General features: G+C 32.2%; 3 protein-coding genes, 1 non-coding gene and 1 pseudogene across 5 annotated transcripts; 3 read left to right on the top strand and 2 right to left on the bottom strand.

The window, feature by feature from the left end:
* Positions 1-1,634: 1,634 nt before the first annotated feature.
* LOC104699043 (phosphoglycerate mutase-like protein 4) lies at positions 1,635-3,396 on the bottom strand. Its single transcript, XM_087455563.1, has 5 exons — positions 3,020-3,396; positions 2,821-2,931; positions 2,362-2,493; positions 2,195-2,270; positions 1,635-2,102 (listed from the first exon to the last, which is right to left on the bottom strand). Exons 1-5 carry the CDS (start codon positions 3,104-3,106, stop codon positions 1,879-1,881), a joined length of 630 nt encoding a protein of 209 aa, XP_087311689.1. The 5' UTR covers positions 3,107-3,396; the 3' UTR covers positions 1,635-1,878.
* Positions 3,397-8,353: 4,957 nt separating this feature from the next.
* On the top strand, positions 8,354-8,425 carry TRNAE-UUC (transfer RNA glutamic acid (anticodon UUC)). Its single transcript has one exon. It is a non-coding gene; the product is annotated as a tRNA-Glu (tRNA).
* A 3,320-nt stretch (positions 8,426-11,745) lies between these two features.
* Positions 11,746-12,141, top strand: LOC147942710 (protein ASYMMETRIC LEAVES 2 pseudogene; annotated as a pseudogene).
* Positions 12,142-14,376: 2,235 nt separating this feature from the next.
* Positions 14,377-17,119, top strand: LOC104791272 (serine/threonine-protein kinase SRK2D). Of its 2 annotated transcripts, none has more exons than XM_010517120.3 (9): positions 14,377-14,882; positions 15,191-15,265; positions 15,360-15,461; positions 15,560-15,613; positions 15,722-15,814; positions 16,028-16,120; positions 16,212-16,316; positions 16,409-16,507; positions 16,594-17,119. In XM_010517120.3, the coding sequence occupies exons 1-9, from the start codon at positions 14,706-14,708 to the stop codon at positions 16,882-16,884; spliced, it is 1,089 nt and encodes a 362-aa protein (XP_010515422.1). In that variant the 5' UTR covers positions 14,377-14,705; the 3' UTR covers positions 16,885-17,119. The 2 variants fall into 2 exon arrangements, 1 of the variants encoding a protein (XP_010515422.1); XR_015559151.1 differs by having other exon boundaries at positions 14,402-14,882; positions 15,722-15,831.
* Positions 17,028-18,160, bottom strand: LOC104791273 (RPW8-like protein 3). The gene is made up of 2 exons (XM_010517121.2): positions 17,715-18,160; positions 17,028-17,508 (listed from the first exon to the last, which is right to left on the bottom strand). The coding sequence occupies exons 1-2, from the start codon at positions 18,008-18,010 to the stop codon at positions 17,160-17,162; spliced, it is 645 nt and encodes a 214-aa protein (XP_010515423.1). The 5' UTR covers positions 18,011-18,160; the 3' UTR covers positions 17,028-17,159.
* Positions 18,161-20,562: the final 2,402 nt, after the last annotated feature.

The following is a 20,562-nucleotide window of genomic DNA, read 5'->3' as shown; positions in this document are numbered from 1 at the left end:
ATGAATTTTGTATTTCCCTATTTTCTTGTAAATCAGTTTGAATTTTTTATTATTATTATTGTTCATCCAAGTGAAACCTTTTATTAACAAAAAAAAAAGTGTCTAGCAAAAGACTAATTAAATATTGTGGTTTTTTAAAGGAAAAACTAATGTAGATAAATAAAATATAGACTAATATTTTCGATATGTACAAACGTGTATACAGAAGTTGTGGTTAATAAAAGCTAGGATCAATTTGTGATAGCAATTCACAACAATCCTAAGCTTAAAAGAGAATCAATTAAAGAAATAAGAAAATGATAGATACTACACTGTTTCTAACCAAAAAGAAGTATTTATATGCTTGTTTGTAAATTACAAATTGTAATACGTGAGCAAATCATTTAGTCAAGGTGACTGATTAGCGGCAAGCTTAACATCCCATGAACCTATCATATGAATCTTGCAATAAATAAATCACTTAATAGTAGAATAGAGCGGTGTAATGGAAACAAATAGTAACAAGATCCAAGAATTGTGAATAGACTTTTTACCCTTTATTTAATTTTGTGCATCCTCTCATTAAAAGAAGGGCAGAATAAATTTATAATTGATATCCTCCACTAAAAGGATCCGAAAGTCAACTTCGCAATACATATATAGTGCAGGAAAAATTATATGTAAAGTGATGTATAGATTATGATTTATCGCATGGTACACCGCAATGATAAAAATAAAAATATATGGCCACCCTTTTTTATTCTCTTCTTCCACGTTTCCTCTATACTCTTACAATGTTTCTTCTTCTACTGTTTAGTTAGTCTTTATTTTGTTTTCGGTACAACAAAAAACTTTTCATTAGCTTTCATAATCTTGAAATATCTTCTTCAATAGAACCATTTTTAGTACTGTAAAAATATGTACCGACGACGGTTCTCATCATTTGAGCTATGGTGACATACGTAATACTATTTTGTTATATATAACTAGAAGCAATTGTTGTGTAACCACAAACATAATAACTCGAGATATACTATATAGTCTAGACTTCATTAAATGAACAAAAAATTCGATAAAGAAAGCAACAACATGATACTCATATTCTCCTAATGATGACAATCATGAAGCTTAGGAAAATAACATATCTCTGCTTTGTTTTGTGTCACCCTGTTTATGTTTATTGTTTTGCCGTTTTTACCCCTTTGCCATTGCCGCCAAAAATCAGAAGGTGCTCTTGGGGGCCAAACAATATGGTCAAATGGACTCAACGTACCTTTCTTCCTTTTTCTTTTTGATAGTGATGGCGCCAATATAAAAGGGTTATATTAAGGGGGCAAGTCTGTAAATTAAACAAAATCTCTTTCTCAATCTCCAAGGAGAAAGAAAAGTTTTAAGATGATGATCCCAATGTTATTCAAGGGTGTAACACCATAGTTTGGTTTTAGAGTTCAGTCAAGTTACTAAACAACTTCATTGTTCAATGTTTCTATTCCCAAACTTCAACACACTGTTTCTTAAATAGAGGTATTTGGGACACCACGATTTGGTCCCCCTCAAGAATCTTATTTCATTTCCAATATTGATTATTTTTCATTGTTCAATGTCAGAATATATTTCATCTTTTAACTGTATATCTCACTGTTGCAACTTACAAATAAAGAAAATGATTAAAAATATATATATAGCAAGTGTACTTTAACAATGCTCCCAATTTACTTGGTTAAATTGAGAAAACCTCAAAGTTATGGGGTCAATAACATTGAAAAGGTTAATGGAGTGAAACTTAAATTACATAAACGCTCTTCCAAGGGGAAGAAGAACCACTTACGCAGGCGCCAGCACCGGCTAAAGTTGCCCCATCCGAGGCTACTCGACTCGATGGGGAAGGGTGAAAGCTCGTTAACCAGAGGTTCTGTCACCACCAAAACCGGATTGTAAGAAGCCGGTTTGGTCCAGATGACTCACGTCGCCCCAAACTTGGATTGTCCATTTGTCTCCGTCGTATAAACGGAACACATTGACCGATGTATTGAGTATCTTTTCAACTTTTCTTGCACTTGGACAAGCTCTTTCGTAGAGAGATCGAATCGTTCCTCCATGAGACACTACTACTACTCTTTCACCTTTATCAACCCAAAAACCAAAACTTAGATCATGTGTTGGTGTCGTAATACAATAATCTATAAGAAACAAACACACAAGAAAAGGAAGAAACCTCTATGTTTGTCACCGATTCTCTGTAACGCACTTGTACATCTGTCGTAAAGTTTGTCAAGACTTTCTCCTCCACCCTTCATTCATATAAATCAACAAGATTTGTTTGAATCAAGAAACCAAACATCATTTATCTAAACTAAAGCTTCTTGTTTAATAATATCTTACTGGGATATCAACGTCGGTGCGGTTAGATGAAAAGGCTTTGTAAGCTTCAGGGCGAAGTTTTGAAGCTTCTTGATACACAAGCCCTTGCATATCTCCTAAATGTCTTTCCCGCAAATCACGATCAGTAAGTACCTGCATAGCATTTATACACAGTTGAAACATATATGCATTCAAAGCCACACAATGTGACAGATGACAAGAGGTTATTTCAGAACTTAGAACTATCTGTTGCCAACTACAGCAACGGAAAGAGCACGAAGGTGGAGACTTTAGAAGCAGATTCATAAAATGAAATGGGGTTTTCAACACATAGCTACATGTCTTTAAAAATATCTACGAATTATGCAATTAACCAAAACAAAAAGTCCCATGAATCCAAAACAACAAAAAAAAAAGAGCACAAAGGTGGAGACTTTAGGAAAAGATTCATAAAAGGAAAGTAAAGAAATGGGTTTGTACCTCAAGGTTGCCGCATTTAGAAGCAATGATCTGAGCAGTCTCAAAGGCTCTCTTCAAGTCAGAAGAGTAAACATAAGATATCTTAGGCTCTTTAGATAACCGCTCAGCCACCTATATATATATATCAAACAAAAGAAAATGTTACATCATCATCACCAAGATTCAAAGGTAACAGCACAATCAGAAGACAACAACATACTCTAACAGCTTGTTGTCTTCCAGCATCGTTTAACTCAACATCCAAATGACCCTGCAACACATACCAAATCAACCAACCAAACCACATTTTCTTCTTCTACATCTCCCAATCAAAAAAATTCCCAAAAGACTATTACTTTTACATCGAACACTAATCATAACTAATACAAATTGAAGATACAACTATTTTCGTAATAAACTGGATTTTTCTCTCGGCATTCCAAGAAGTTTCACCATGACGAACAACAACAATCTCAGCATAATCACGATCGTCGGAAACTGTTGAACTTATAATGGACGTTTTACGATTTTTATTTTAATTTATTTGAATTAAACAGTATATATATAATAACTAGTATTTTTGCAACAGTTTTGCTTAAAAATACTTTTTGGAAAGTTTTTACATTTAATGTCAATGCTTATGTTCATACCCAAACAAGTTTAATTAACTTTCTATACTATCCTTATAACCAAACAAAATTAAAATTTTAAATATCCAGATATATAATATTCTATAATTAATATAGATATTTAGAAGATTTATTATATATTAAAAACAATTATTCTCCTATCATCTTTTTTTTTTATTTTAAAATCTAAATGTAGTGAATCATCATATAATACATAAAGTTAATAAAAATGTGTATTTTTCCTGCATATATTGTGATTTTTATTTTATTAAACGAACATATATTACTAAATTAATATAAAAGTGTGTGTTCAACATACATATATAGTAAATTTACTGTATATTGTAAAATATAGAATTTTAAGAAGTTTATAATTTATAACTGATATATCTAAACTTAATAAAATGTTTAAACTTATAAATATTTAAACATATTAAATTTTCAAAATAACACAAACGAGTTATATTACATGACGGGTTATATGACATTACATGATTGAATTAATAATACTAAAAATAAAATATAATTAATATGATACTACAATACGGGTTAAATCCTTATTTTACAATTTTAACAACACCAATAAAAAATATGTCGAATCAAACAGATTTTATTAAGATTGTATTAAACAAAAATTATTGTGCGGTATACCACAAATTATATACTAAATCACTAAATTAATAGAAGAGTACATTAGCAAAATTAGTATTGAAATATTACATTAACAAAAAAAATTATGTAAAATGTTGCTCAACAGAACGTGGAGTACACTTTTTGAGACACCAGAAGAGAGATACCATTAAGCGAAGCGTTGCTCAACAGATCGTGGAGTACACTTTTTGAGACACCGAGGTTGTCATGATCTGCAACATCAACTACATACATGGAAATGGAATCTAACATGAAACCAAATTGTGGGAGATATAAAGTGAAGAGAAACCAGAGTGTAAAGATCCTTACACAATGGCAGAAACAGAGCGACAGTAAAGCTCCCACATGTTGTGGAATTCTGGTTTACCACCAAGATCCAATAGTTTGATTATGACTTGACCACCAAGATACAGTAGTTTGATTGTGACATTTCCTATTGTTACTTTCGTCATCTTAGGTTCGACCATAAAAGAAAAAAAGGAGAATCTCTTCATGCTATTCCAAAGATGAATATATGAGAGATCAGAGATGTAGTGTAATGCTTACCGTAGGAACCATCATGTCTTCATTGTATCCACCAGTCTAAACGAGTAAAAATAATGAGAGTATCTATCAGATCCCCAATCACAATCATCTGAGTGTTAAAGAGAATATTAAAAGGGATGCATAATACTATGCTTACCGCAACAACATTTACAAGGGATGTCTTTCCTGCATTTTGGAGTCCTATCAAAGAAAGCTCCATTTCTTGCTTGTAAATCACTTCTTCTGAGTTCACATATGCCTCCCAGTCATTTGTGTCGTCATGAAGAAATAAACCCTGGTTGTTGCCAGATTGATGTGGACTCACAACAGAACATGAGTCAAGACGGGCAGCAGCATCAATAGGATATTTTTCATAAGTCTGGTCCACACCAGTTGGATACTTCTCATAAGTGTGGTCTAACAGTGGGTCGCAACTGGTTGGAGCAATGAGATCATCAACAATAGAAAAGGTTATTCTATTGTGCACTTTTAATTTCTTTTAGATATGGCGTTGTTGTGCATGCACTTGTAAGTTAATGTACAAATGACTAGACGAGAATTATAAAATTATTTGGCTTCCTTTGAAATCGGTTCTTCAGATTGAGAGCAGCGGACATATATAGAGAGGTTTTCCCCCAACGTTGATTAATACAATAACCATATTCTATGGTTTTATAAAACCACCAGTACAATGTATGTACATTGGTCTCCAAATAAATCAGAGAAGTCCATTCATTCAGAGCCTTTTCTTATATCACTGACATGGTGACCTCACTTCCGTATTAAGCTAATCCACAATGAAAGTGCAATGATTAATTTTCCATGACAAAAATTTATTATCGATCAAAGTTTTGAACCATGGAATTATATGTATAAAGATAATTTTTACACTCTACTTATTAGTCCATCTTCCATTTATTATATATAAAAAAAGTAGTTGTCTTAAATAAACCAAAAGTGTAACACATCTAATCATGTACATAAATTCATATTAAAAATAATAACTAAAATTACATAAATTTTGAATTGATTATATTTTTTTCTCCATTTATTTTCATTTAAGTACACTATAAATTATAAGAGTAACTCCTTCAATTAATTTATTTTAGATTCGGTGTATTGAAGAGGGAGTAGAATCTCTTAAAATTAGGTGAGATTAACTCCATTAGTTTACTTAATTGTTATTTTGAATCACTATCATTTAGTAACGGGAATCCTACTTCTAGTTGCTCACATGGAGATGCAGAAGATTTTCATATAACATCAGAAAAGGGATTTAGTGCTGCTGACGCACGCAATCTTTTTTCTCTTTTTGGAGGCTGATCTGCTGTTGATGTTCCCCTTTTGGTATCTAAGATTTTAAACGCCGCTCGAAACTTTCTATCAACAATCATTCGTGATGAGGAACCTGAAGATAAAGAAAAAAATATTGGTCGTGGTTCTCCAATATACTTTGACACATTTAAAGAGTATATATATGTAATTCTCAGCATTTCTTATCCTATAAAAAAAATATTCTCACATCCTCTCCACCATATCTCAAATCATAAATATTTTCTTTGTTTAATTTATGTTCTTGTATAAGTTAAAAATTCAATTAAAATATAATTGTAAGAATTTAATTATATATTAAATATTTTCTTTGTTTAGTTTATGTTCTTTCTCATTTTTTCGGTTTTTTCCCCTCTATAAAAGCTGCATTTTTTGTAAAGGATGATGCCCACCAAGACAAACCTAGGTATTAATTGTTGGACATTTGTCTAATTAAAATCGTGATTTCTTTTGTGTGCACCAAAGACCAGAGTTGTAAATGTCTAATTGTTTATATCACTATTCCGAGAAATTCAAAAGCAAATTAATAAACAACTTTTTATTAATTATAAAACGCAAGGAAAACAATTTTTCTAGAGTTTTGAAGAAACGAAAAAGGCCATTATATTATATTGTGCAATTTTAATTTCTTTTAGAAATGGAGTTGTTGTGCATGCACTTGTAAGTTAACGTACAAACGACTAGACAAGAGTTATAAAATTATAAAAGGTTAATGTAACATTGTTATCAAAGACAATTTCATTGTTCAAAACTTTGATGATATATTTTGTCAGGGATAATCATCCATCTCTTATCTTGCATTTGAGCTGAGCCTCACCATATGTATTTGTTGAGCCGTTAAACAACCACCTTAATTAGGCATGCATGCATATATATATATAGAGCCGACACCTATGAATGAATATAATGGGGTCCGAATCTTTTGGAGACCAATGTACATTATTATACGTACATATATGCTGGTTTTATAAAGCTAGAGAGACCATGTGATTTAGGTAAATTCTTTATCATTCATATATCTCAAATTCTCAATAATTAAGCCTTTATTTATGTTTAATAAAATCCAATCAATAAAATATAAATTGACAATTGCTTTGTAGTCCATATATACGAAAGTAAAAAAACTTAATATTTGCTTATCTAGTCCTTCTCAAAACTCCGATATCATCATCACCAACTTAAATCGAAAAGGGATAACACACACAGCTTCAGCAATTCGAATCCAAGTAACAATCAAAAGACAAGCTATAGTTATTAGATGGCTTCAAAGACGTGATCTTCTTATCGGATACTGCTGTTCTTCGTGTCGTCGTATCATACGATCCACTTCTTGTATAAGCATCACGCGGTCCCTCTTGGCGATTTCCAAATCGCGCTTAAGCTCTTCAGGGGAACACCAACTAAAGATGCCCCTGACTGGGTCACGTAGCTCGGTTTCTGCCAAGAAACAGATCGAGTCCACGTAACATTGCCTCCCACGCTCATTAGGGATACACATGAGAAATCTAGCAGCAGCGCTCATATCATAATCCATCTTAGACAACCAAGCGTATATCTCTGATCTGTTCGCGGGCATGTAGGGCGCAAACACACACTCTTTTTGTCTTTTCTGCATTTACACGGACACGATTCCATCTGCTAATACAATCAATTGTTAGAAAGGAAACAAATAAATGTTTTGTTAAAATGTCATATATAAAAGTTTGTATCACTTACGGGGACGAAAATAAATTCTTTATTAGTAATCAATCAATAGAAGCAAACAAAAAAAAACCTAAACCTTGGAAAAAAAACCTAGAAATCCTAAATCTAACTATCAAACTTTTAAAAAAAAAACAATGGTTAAAATATTGTGTGAGGTGATGACATAAAAAAAACAATCGAATTAAGGAAGACTGTATATTCATTCCTTCTAAGCTAAGGTGATGACATAAAAAAAAAAAAAAGTTTAGCTGTTGCACGAGCGAGTGAACTGAGACGGGAGAAAACATTCGCTGATCCATCCTCGATATAGATACCTGCCACCGTTTAACGTGATTTTTTTTTTTTTTTTTTTTTTTGGCTCAATAACAACTTTCCATTTAGTAAAAGTATTACAACCAAATCAAAGACCATTACATTAACGTGATTTATATAAGGCCTTTCGATTTTAATAATTTTATTCAACATAAATATTATATAAGGTGATGCCAGGAAAAAACAAAAGAAAGGATTCATATTTAAGGTTAAATTTTTTAAAATTTTTATTTGATAACTCTTATCTTATTTGTACATAGCTGTATGATACAAGATACATTAATTTCGGTAACTGTAAATGAAAAGGGTGGCCAATTGTTTGATTTGAATTGACTTCGGCTTTTCAGACCTCTAACAACCTTCTTGGTGCTAAATAAGATTTTTGTTATCCTCTTCGCAAATCCGATGTCGTCCAGCGGTTAGGATATCTGGCTTTCACCCAGGAGACCCGGGTTCGATTCCCGGCATCGGAGTATTTTATTTTATTTTTATTTTATTTAGGAGTAGTCGATATAGAGAATAGTAGATTTGTTAAAAAAAACTCTAGAATTAATAGCCAACATTTAATTTACAGGACATACATGAAATATTTTTATTTTAATGGTATCTATAATATCTATAATATACCATTAATTACAAAAATATATATATATATATATATATATATATAAAGAAACAATGATTATTAATACCTGTTTTTTTCGATAAAGATATTTAATTATTGTTACATAATCTAAAAAATTCGTTCTCATCCAGTGGTTAGTGGTTACATAATCTAAAAAATTCGTTCTCATCCAGTAGTTAGTGGTTACTATGATATCGTAACTGAAGTATTCTTTTATTTTAATATAATAAATAATTTTAAAAATTTAGTTAGAAAAAAAAAATTATACTTGTATTTATATATGGCTATTCCTCAATCCTCAGTAGTACTCATCTTCTTCTTCCTGTTACAGTTTCTACATCTTTTCGTCTTTCCAACCAAATCTGAACTGAGAAAGTTCTGTATAGTATATACATACAGACACTGAGACACATTCTATTCTGGTTAGTTAATTATGATTCTTGTTACACCATATTTTTAATTGGTTTATAGTTTAAGAGTTTCTATTATTTCTAGCCTTCTAGGGGTTTCAAGGTTTAGGGTTAATAGAGTTTTTCTTCTTCTTTGTATTCCTAATGTTATGATTTGCTTCTCCTATATACAGACCAAAATTTTGTATTCACTTCTAATGTTGACACGAAGTTTTATTGGATCTCTAATACAGACAGACCTATATATTTCATTTTTTTTGTTTTATTAACTAATTTGGGGGTACACTTTTAAATAAATAAAATTTTAATAACTTACTGTATCAGTAGATGGAACTCTGTGCGTGTAAAGATGTGAGGCATAAAAGCATAGAAGAGTGTATGTTTGCGCCTTACTTGCCAGCGAACAAACCGGAGAAGTACGCTACATTGTGTAAGGAGTTTGACATTAGCAAGCTGGCAAAACATCTCATGGGTATCGAGCCTAGCCTAAGGCATCTTTATTTCCATGCAGAAGCCCATCTCCGTGACCCGGTCATGGGCATAACTGGTTTGATTCTCCACCTCCAGCGTCAAGTTCAAGACCTTAAGGCTGAACTGAAAATCGCAAAGAGAGACTATATGATGATTTTAGAAGAGAACCATCGCCATCAGCATTTAATGATAAGATCGCCTCTTTGAGACATCTATAACTAATCTTCTTGTTGTTATTTTATTTGCATTTGGATTTTAAATGTTGAACTTATATGTTACTCTAAGTGGGTTCACCGTTAACAATAAAATATAAAGCCTTAAATGGGTTCACCGATCACAATAAAATATACGCTAAATAAAGTATAAAGATACATGAACGATAAAGAACCATAAAATACAATTATACATTGGAGTATTGAACTCCAAAGGATTCAGCAATGAGGAAGATAGTTGGGGTTTTTTTTTTCGTAGGTGAGGTGCAACAAATACTAATTTGGCTATAACTATTTCAGAAAACAAATGTTTGTAGTAGTGTATATTAACAAGAATGTACTTTGAAGTTTGCTAGGATGGACTTTATCCTCTGCAGAATACATATTCATTTGCACGTGCAAGGAGAACGTTTATATTCCCACAATATCCTCAATTTTGTAAAGCTATATATTATTTTAGTTTAATGAGGAATTACTAATATAATTAATATTAATTAACCAAACTATAAACTAATACATATTATATCATTAACGCTTCTATAAAATTTTCTTCTAGAAGCGTTAAGTAAAAAAACACATATTAAAATTTTCAGTTAAATGTTTACGGCAGCAAAAAAACACATATTAGAAAGAAAAAAATCGTGAAAAATATTATTGAAATTTAAGAAATTCATTTTTTATATATTTTATGATTATTAAATAAATTAGAATATAATTACATAACTAATTATACAAAAATATGCGCTAGCCCTAAATAACAAAATGTTATAAATTCTTGTTTAGTTTACAAGTGCACATCCCTTGTACAAGTGCATACGTATATAGGTGGCTTTTCTAAGCTATTTTCTTCTTTATTTTGTTTTATTTTAAAAAATCTCAGTAACTATATTTTGTTTTGAGCTTTCGTTAACATCACTATACTTTTTTTTTAAAATGATGTTTAATAATTTAATTATCTACGTTTTGTAAAAGAAATATACATATTCAATAAATAAAATAAAAGAAATTAACTATACTTTAAAATTATATTTTCATTTTATTTCCTTTTGTTAATTTATTGTTAAGATTTTTTCTCACTTGTTCCAAAAAATGTTCTAGGCGTCCGCCTTCGCCTCGTATAGGCGCTATAGCACCGCCTAAAATTATAGTATCATCATTTTAGTTTATTTTTCAAATTTTCATTGCACAAATTTAAAATTTGTAAGGTTTATTTTTATAAACATAATTATAAATGTTAAATATGTTATTTAAAATGAATTGAAATAATGCTTTTTTCTTTTTTTTTGTTTTTGATTTAATATTGTAATTATTCTTATACATATTTTGTATAACTATATATATAATATCAGATATATAATAGTTCGTAGTGTAAACGCCTAAACTGCGTAAAACCGTTTAAATTCCGATTAAGCGTTCTAAGCGCTAGGCGTTGGATCACCGCCTAGTTAACGTCTATCGCTTTCTTGAACACTGATTAAAATTTAAAATGTGTTATTTTACATATATTATATGCTATTATCTTTTTGAAGAATTATTCGAATAAATGTTAAGTTTAAAATTATCTTTACATGTCTTCCAAAATTTTTGCTTTAGCACATATATAGATTAGGATATTTTCATTCATAATACAAAAAATGCTATATATATATATATATATATATATATATATGTGTGTGGAAAAGGAATATTAATGGTTTAGAGATTTCCGTAATGTGTTAGACATATATATTACTAATATTCATCTTCTTCATGTTATATTTTTTATTTCTTTTCGCCTTCCCTATATTGAGGGTTTTCAAGGGTTTGAGAAAGTTCTGTATATCAAATACAATCTATATTGAGGGTTTTCAAGGGTTTGAGGTTAATACAGATCTTCCTCTTTGTATTCGAAATCATACGAACTGTTGGTGGTAAATTTTTTTTTTTACTTCTCCTGCATATCCAAGTTTTTTAATCTGCTTTTAATCGTGACACGAAGTTTTATTGCTTTATCGATAGAACTATTTCAGATTTTTTTTCTTGTATATATACTTTTTTGATCTTTTTTTTTTCTTGAGCACGTGTTATATTAGCAGATGGAACCCTGTGCGTGTAAAGATGCGAGTCATACATGCATAGAAGAGTGTGTGTTTGCACCCTACTTGCCAGCGAACAAACCGGAGAAGTATGCTAACTTGTGTAAGGTGTTTGACATTAGCAGCATAGCTGAAGTTGTCATGGGTATTGAGCCTAGCAAGAAGCAAGCATGTGTCGACTCCCTCTCTTTCGAGGCAGAAGCCCGTATCCGCGACCCAGTCATGGGCTGCGTTGGTTTGTTTATCCAACTCGAGCGTCAACTTGAAAACCTTAAACATGAGTTGAGAATAAAACAGAGGGAGCTCATGGGAGTTTTACAAGAGATACACCATCGCAATCGTATGGCACAACGACACGCCCGTCATCATCCATATATAATAAGATCACGTCTTTGAGGCACCTAACTAGTCTTTTGATTAGGATTTGAATTGCTGAAGTGGTGTTACCCGGTTTAATTAATTTGATTTGAATTGTGTTTTCTTTCTTGACTAAGATCTCGAGATCAGAGTTTTGGATTAAGATGAAATAAGCAAAAGTTTCTACTTTTTTCTACTATGTCAATGTCAATGATTTCTTCTCTTTCTTTAGTTTTGTTTTGTTAAAAAGCCTTCTAGGGGTTTTCTTAATTAAAGTAAAGGCTTAATTTTTTTTTTTTTTTTTGCAACAATGTGAGTAAAGGCTTAATTATAAACAAACGTTGAGACATGATCTGATAAAGAACCATAACCACGTTGGACCTTAAATAACTCGGAGATACATAGGTCTATCGTGGTGTTAGATGAATTCATCGTCAATTTGTTCTCTGTTTATTCGGTTAGTTACTTAGCTATAATAACTGAAATCATACACGTGTGTACAGGGGAATAGTGTTTGGGCTGTAGCAGCTTAGATTTTTTTTTTTACATCAAGCAGCTTATTAGAACTTTTATGGAGAAAAGGAGAATATTAATTAGAGTGGTTTCTTGTAACAGAAGTTAGTGACGATATAAAGAACCCAATATATATATATTCACTGCTGACTTCTAATGGTTTCTTGCAACAGAAGTAATTGATGATATAAAAGGATCCGTGTGCTCTCACAACAACTGTGTCTATCAGCTACTAAGTAAGTGTGGTTTCTTTCAGTATAGTCAGAACGTTCACATTGAGTTACTGTAGATAGGAGCTTGATTTCTTCTCATCAGCTGCTATAATCTGATCACAATTCATTCTCTCTCTCTCTTTTGTTCCCTCACTTCAAGGTAGAACAAATGTCCACCGGTTGTGCTGTTTGTAGACAGAAGGCATAGATGTCCAATTAAATAAATGTCTTATGAGTTATGACTGTAAGACATTGATGAGAGAAGAAAAACTTAGTGTTCATGAGAATGAATGTACATAAAGATAAACATTTATAGGGAATGAATTAACATAATTATCTAACTAATAAAATTATATCATATATACACAAATCTCTATAATATATTTATAATATCTTCTATGATCATAAGGATCTTCTAGATCCAACAGGTGCATTTGCACTGGTACCACAATTTTTTGGCAAAATTTTGTTATATTTTAGGGCATTTTTCAAAGAAAAAGTCATATTTTAGAATTTTTTTCAAACATATTGTCATAATTAGAGTAATTGCAAAGACCATTTAAAATAATGCCCATAAAATTGATGAGCCGGGCCTGCCTTCTATAATTGTTTAATACTTAAAGGTAGAACAATTATCTGGTGATATCAAGTAAATTTCGTATGACAGAGTTTAATACTACCGAATCAAAATTCCTTTGTGTAAGAGATTCAATGCTCAACGAATGCTAAGCCAAAAAAAATACATTAGCAAAAATGCAATCTTTTGCTCAGTAGAAAGATAAGGTATACAAGATTATTTTACATATTATTGGTTATTTTAGATATCTTATCCTTTTTTCAGTTTCTCGAATTCGTAAACACATGTCAGTTTTTATTTCTTGTATTTTTTTTAGATAAATTTACGAGAATTGTGGTTATAATCTCCTGTTTTAGCTGATCTGAGGAATATATTTTTCTTATACGGGTATCTACGTGGACTATAAATTCTATCATTTAAATTAATTTAAAATTTTAGTTATTAAATTATAGTATTATTATACGTATTATGATAAGAATATAAAATTATACGTATTATTGGATTAATGATTGGAATGTGTCTCATTGACCTCCGTATCACGCGAACACACAATAAATGGAGAATTCAGTAGCTTAGGATGAACTTACTATCCAAAATATTATCTAGCAACAAAGTAAAAAAAAGTTCTCTGAAGTCAGTTTACTTTATAAGCAGGATGAATAACGTACCATCAACTTGTGACCTACGCTAGATGTATCTTGACTTGGCACCAACGGAGATGTTCCTTGTTCAAGCTCGATGGTTCTCTGAAGGATCATGAGACATCTCATGCAGGATGGACTATTTATATGCTTAAGCTTAACAACTAACCTTGAGAAACTTAATGGGAATTAGTGGTAAATTTTATATATTAAAAAATAGGGAATATATAAAAAAAAAATTACGGATAAACAAAAAGATCTTTTACAAGACAAAGATGGAGTGAAGCCAAAAACAACTTAAAAGAATCAACAAAACGCGGCGGCTTTTGTCGTATCAAAAACTGATTGAAAATAACAAACACAACAGAACGGCGTCGTTTCAAAGCACTCTCTCTCTCTTTCTCGGTTTCTCCTCTTATCTAACTTAGAGAGAGAGAGAGCGACCAATAATTGGCTTTTGTCTTTCTCATTCGTTGATCCAATCTTTTTCCCCCAACCCCCAAAATTTATCCAAATCCTTCCTTCGAAGATATTTTTGCTACGAAGCTTCTTCTTCTTTTTCTTCCTCTTCTAGATTCTCAGCTACGACTGAGAGATCTGATGTGATTGGGAAAGAGTAGACTAAGAGAGAGAGAGAGAGAGAGAGAGAGAGAAAAAAAAATGGATCCGGGGAGTAATACACCGATCATGCCGATTGATTTACCGATTATGCACGACAGTGATCGTTACGACTTCGTCAAAGACATCGGGTCTGGTAATTTCGGCGTAGCTCGTCTCATGACCGATAGGGTTACCAAGGAGCTTGTTGCTGTTAAGTACATCGAGAGAGGTGAAAAGGTTTGCTTTTTATCATCACCCTTTTACTTAAATATTTCAATTCGGATTAAAAGATTTGATATTTATAGGCTTTTAGTGATGCTGCTGATGATGATGATCCCCAAAGTTTCGGTTTTTTTTGTTAATTTCCAGATTTAGTACCTTCCCTTTTTATCTGATCCAGTTTGCTTTTTAATTCTGTTTTTCTGTTACTATGATTATTAATGCTATAAAAGTTTTCACCTTTCTTAATTCGTTTTAATTAATGCTTTTTATTTTGTATTTTGAATTTGTTGTGACTTGTGATGATACTTTTTGTGTTTTAACAGATAGATGAGAATGTTCAGAGGGAGATTATCAATCATAGATCACTGAGGCATCCTAATATTGTCAGGTTTAAAGAGGTATAATACACCTTTGATGTTTCTTCCTTTGTGTGTTTTGAATGTGTAAGGCAGAGTGGTTTAGAGTTTGTTCTGTGTTTTGTTATGGTTTTAGGTGATTTTGACGCCTACCCATTTGGCTATTGTTATGGAGTATGCTGCTGGTGGAGAACTTTATGAGCGGATTTGTAATGCTGGGAGGTTTAGTGAAGATGAGGTTTTGATTCTGATTGTCTTACTTCTCCTACTTCTGTGTTGCGGTTTCGATGTCCTACTACTGATCTTTGAGTGTGTTTTTTTGGTTTAAATGTATAGGCTCGGTTCTTCTTTCAGCAGCTTATATCTGGAGTTAGCTATTGTCATGCAATGGTATGCAGAGCAATGTTCTTTTAGTTTGAATTTTTTTATCGTTTGTTTCTTTCAGAGAGAGTTTAATGATTCAGTCTGGTAATATTCTGTTTTGATTTCCCTGTGTAGCAAATATGCCATCGGGATCTGAAACTGGAGAATACTTTGTTGGATGGAAGTCCTGCCCCTCGTTTGAAAATATGTGATTTTGGTTATTCCAAGGTACTATTTCTCTCAAGGTTTGTTCTCTGAATTCCAAGTTTATAAGTGTTACAACATGGCCCTGCGCAAATTCAGTGGGGAACATCTTGAGACTCCTCGTTGTGCTTCTTATTTGCTCATGTTCTTTTGCCTATCATGTCTTTCCTACTACTGATTTATTATTGAAAAGAAGTGTTTCTGCTGAAGTCCTAACGATGCATCTGTTTTCTCCAGTCTTCTGTTCTTCATTCCCAGCCAAAGTCAACTGTTGGTACACCTGCATACATTGCACCAGAGATTCTTCTTCGACAGGAATATGATGGCAAGGTAAGCCCCTGAGACCAATTCCTCTGTCTAGATTTATACCACAATATTTTCTTTGAGTTGTTACTGAATTTTGTGGTGTTACAATACCCAGCTTGCAGATGTATGGTCCTGTGGCGTAACCTTATATGTAATGTTGGTTGGAGCTTATCCATTTGAGGATCCACAAGAGCCAAGAGATTATCGAAAGACAATACAGGTAAAGCTTTCTTCTAAGTTCTTTATCTTATATTCATTATCCTTCAAACTTGATTGTATTGAGTTTGCTTCTTCGTTGATCCTAAAACGCAGAGAATCCTTAGTGTCACATACTCAATCCCAGAGGACTTACACCTTTCACCTGAATGTCGACATCTAATATCAAGGATTTTCGTGGCTGATCCTGCAACAGTAAGTTCTACTCTTTTGAATTAACTCTGTTCTTAAAAGCACCTTGAGTTCTGAATATAAACAAATTGAGAGACTCGATGTGGCAGAGAATCACAATTCCAGAGATCAAATCCGATAAATGGTTCTTGAAGAATCTTCCAGGTGACTTGATGGATGAGAACAGAATGGGTAGTCAGTTTCAAGAACCAGAGCAGCCAATGCAGAGCCTTGACACAATCATGCAGATAATATCAGAGGCTACGATTCCAACTGTTCGTAACCGTTGCCTTGATGATTTCATGGCTGATAATCTTGATCTAGACGATGACATGGATGACTTTGATTCTGAATCTGAGATTGATGTTGACAGTAGTGGAGAGATAGTTTATGCTCTCTGAGATTCTGAGGACAAAAGTCTGTTTTGTCCATACTGTTGAGACACACCAGTGGAGTTTTGTCTTAGCTCCACCTCCATCGTTCATTTTTGGACCGTTTTGTTGGTTTTTACTCTACAAACTTTGGATTCACATACATATATATGTAATGTAATGTGTAATATATTTATGTATTCTCTTTGTTTGATCACAATCGGCACAATTTATAAAAAAGTATATGACATTAGATTTGAGGAAAGCTAAGAGTGAGTTGACACAATTGGTACGTCAAGAAATCATCACTTCATAACGAATCGGATTTCGTGGTCTTTGTTCTGTTTTCTTGAGCTCCAGCGAATTTGGATATCAATCTTCGGTTTAGATCCATCACTCGAGCATTCAGCGGTTTCTTCTGAAGATTGGTCTGTTTCTTCTACAATATCTTCATTACTACTTTGTTGTGATATGCTATGACTGCTCTTGAAACACATAAAGTTTGTTGGTTGACGCGTGTTTTCCTCAAATTTAGTGTTCATTTCAGACATTTTGGCCATGAGTTCTTTGATATCTACCCATTGATTGACTTGAACATCCACATTTACCATCCATCTTAATGAAGCTTCTAACTCTTTGATTCTTCTCTTATACCTAAAGTTCAAAACCACAAAAATGATACGTACACATGTTATTTCATAAAACACAACTACATATTATATCATTAAAAAAACAAAAAAAAAGAACAATTCTTCTCTTATACCTTAAAAGAGGTTTTTCTAAAGTACTAAACTAAGAAATAAGTGAGGCGCCTTCATATATACCGAAAGAAATTCATGTAACTATATTGTATACAAAACCTGAACTTCTTAAGTAAGTTTCTGCGTCTGAGTTCCGCATAAGCCTCGACAAGAGAAACAGCCTTTTCAAGGAGATGCTTAAGATCTTCAATAACTTTCCTCTGTGGATCTTCCACTTCTTCGCTAAGCTTATCAACTTGAGCCACCAACGTTGTGATCTTAAAGATTGTTGCATCGAGACGGTCAAAGATGTATGCTGAGGTTAAAGATCTATCTATAGCTCTTTTGATGGCATAATGAAGGGCTTGGAGAGCATATCCAAGAGCAGGCCCTGCCACAATCTCAACAACTGACATTATTCTTGGAAATTAGAATAATCGCGATTAGGATCAGGAAGATGGGCTTCAGCTTTCGAGATTAATGTATGGAGGAGTGACAGTGGCGGCTAAATGTAAAGTAGGTAGGGCACGTGCCATCTCCCAAAGCTTAATTTACAAATTAGTTGTAACAAATCTTCTTCTTCTTCTTTAGTATTTATACAAAGCATACGTTATACATATGTAGTTTTGGCTACTTAATGTTTATAATCCACTTATTATATCATCAACATCGTGTAAGAATAAAGGCTAATAAATAAAAAAAAATTGGGCTTTTAAAGTTATTAAATGGGCCTTAGGTTGTGTTATGTAACCAAAGTAAGTTAGGATTGAGCTAATCTTGATACATTTTGGTTGTTGTTGTCAATCACAGATGTGTTATATAGTTATATAAAGTGAAAACGTGAAGCAACTATCATTCGTTCAGGAACAAAATTCAAATGGTCTTACTGGGAACAATGGTACATCAAATCTTAAAGTGACACAGGCTGCAAAATCACAAATTGGGAAAGTCCCACTATTCTAAAGTAGATGTTAGACCCGTGAGGTAAACATGTGCTATTCATTGTGGAAAGTGATATTTATCTTGTTCTCATCTTCTCTACCAATTACAGTAAAAGTATTTATATCAGGAAAGTAGCTTTGGTAGGACCTTGCTCATCCAATCCTATCACGTAGGTCATCATAATAATTCACAAACGAGAAAAATGTTTAGGTTCTTCCCATCAAACGATGGTGTCACATTCATCTTTGTCCTCTAAAAATCACTTTCCCCAGCTAGATATACCAGTCTGCATCTTATGCAATGCATGGTGTCATCTTTGAGATTAACTTAACCAACAATATGCTTCAAACCGTTCATGATAGATGAGTGGTTGATTAATTTTTGTCCACATTAGTTGCATTTACTGTTGAAAATGCCTCTTGATCGATCTGAACAGTCTTCTTCAGTGGTCATTCGTCATTGATAGATCTATTGTCGATCTTTCCATATGTAGGACATGTTACTATTTGTCTCGTCTCTTTCAACTCTTTGCTCTTCTCTCTCTCTTGGCCCTTTAGTGTTTTCAAGCTTTTACACTATTTCTAAAAATGGGGTTGTCATTTATGTATACTTTTCCGCAATGAATTAGTTGTTCTTTTTCTTCTTTGTTCACCTTGCTGTATTGTCTTTTGAGAGTTTCTTTTGGCATTGGGTTGTACTTGCATAGTTGTATTTCCTTCCAAGTTCTAAATTTATTCATTTTTAAGAAAAATAACCCCCCCCCCCCCCCCAAAATGATCTTTTAGTAGTATCACTATAAGGATATTGTAAATTGTATAAATATTGGATGAATAAGCATAAGACTTGTGCTATACTCTCAATCTATCTATCTTCAGAGATATTGTTTTAAATTTAGTATACAAATAAGAAAAAGAGACTGACTAGAATTATTAATAATACTTAAAGAGTTTGTAAAAAATGAAGAGCCACTCTTTTTTTTTTTATGGTCGGCAAGACGGCAATGAAGAGAGCCACTATTTTAATGAAATATCTATACGTAGGTTCATACCTGAACTTATAAGTAGTGTTTATGTACATTTATTGCTAAATCTATAAGTGTACACAAACTAAATATGTTTGAGGATTCTTGAGTCATTTACCTATATATCTTTATAAAAAAAATGTATAACATATATAGTAGTACAAACTAAGATTTTTTTCATATCTCAAACAGAAAACTTAAAATTAAACATATAAATAAATGGATCATACCTAGTTCTTACTATTTTTATCATTGTTCTCGTAGGTAATATTTCTCTGCTGTCATTTTGCTTTTTCTCGTAACGTTTGGAATACCAAATTTGACTCGAAAAAGTTCCAATGGCCTAAAATTGCCGAGTAGTGAATCATTTACTTCCTTTGTCTCACATAATTTGATGTTTTAGAAAATAATCTTTGTCTCTCAAAGATTAATGTTCTGAATATTTTTGATAAATTTTTGTTTTAATAATTACTGATATTGTAAAATGTATGGAGTGAGAAAGTGAGAAAATGAAAAAGTAACAGAAAAATAAATCATGGAAGGTCATAAATAAAATAAAAAAAATCATCAAAAAAACAAAATTAATCATATATTCCCTTTGTTCTAAAATCATAGAGGGAGTATTAACTAATCTGACAAGAATTAAAGAGAGAACAGTCTCACATTTGTCGATATGGATTTTCACAATGTTTTCCCACGTGCTCAACTTTAACCGTCCAAGACTTTTTCTTTCGGTTTTTCTATCTTTTTTTGCGTTATAACCCTAAGTTAACCCACTAATGTTTATTCTTTTTTGTGTCTTGTCTCTACTTTATACTATATCAGTTAGTCCACTAATTAAGAATAATCAACTACGTTATATTTATAACATTAAACACGTTTCACCCAAAAAAAAAAAAACTAATACGTGACAAAATTATTATAGACATGTCAATGAATCGATAAGGATATATGTGAATCTATAGATAAACTTAATTTATGAAAGACAAACCTTGAACAAGAGGG

Source organism: Camelina sativa, chromosome 6, assembly GCF_030686135.1.
Source record: "Camelina sativa cultivar CO46 ecotype springtype chromosome 6, ASM3068613v1".
NCBI lineage: Eukaryota > Viridiplantae > Streptophyta > Magnoliopsida > Brassicales > Brassicaceae > Camelina > Camelina sativa.
The sequence above is the reverse complement of the archived record's forward strand: the minus strand, read 5'-3'. Positions and strand labels throughout refer to the sequence as shown.

What these genes read in the sequence shown, in the direction of transcription:
- LOC104699043 (XM_087455563.1), bottom strand. Translation starts at nt 3,106, where the DNA reads ATGTGGTTTGGTTGGTTGATTTGGTATGTGTTGCAGGGTCATTTGGAT. An exon ending in GCACCGACGTTGATATCCCA is followed by an intron (nt 2,271 to 2,361) that starts GTAAGATATTAT and finishes ATATGAATGAAG; the next exon opens with GGTGGAGGAGAAAGTCTTGA. An exon ending in AATCGGTGACAAACATAGAG is followed by an intron (nt 2,103 to 2,194) that starts GTTTCTTCCTTT and finishes GGGTTGATAAAG; the next exon opens with GTGAAAGAGTAGTAGTAGTG.
- LOC104791272 (XM_010517120.3), top strand. Translation starts at nt 14,706, where the DNA reads ATGGATCCGGGGAGTAATACACCGATCATGCCGATTGATTTACCGATT. An exon ending in ACATCGAGAGAGGTGAAAAG is followed by an intron (nt 14,883 to 15,190) that starts GTTTGCTTTTTA and finishes GTGTTTTAACAG; the next exon opens with ATAGATGAGAATGTTCAGAG. An exon ending in TCGTGGCTGATCCTGCAACA is followed by an intron (nt 16,508 to 16,593) that starts GTAAGTTCTACT and finishes TCGATGTGGCAG; the next exon opens with AGAATCACAATTCCAGAGAT.
- LOC104791273 (XM_010517121.2), bottom strand. Translation starts at nt 18,010, where the DNA reads ATGTCAGTTGTTGAGATTGTGGCAGGGCCTGCTCTTGGATATGCTCTC. An exon ending in AACTTACTTAAGAAGTTCAG is followed by an intron (nt 17,509 to 17,714) that starts GTTTTGTATACA and finishes TTTGAACTTTAG; the next exon opens with GTATAAGAGAAGAATCAAAG.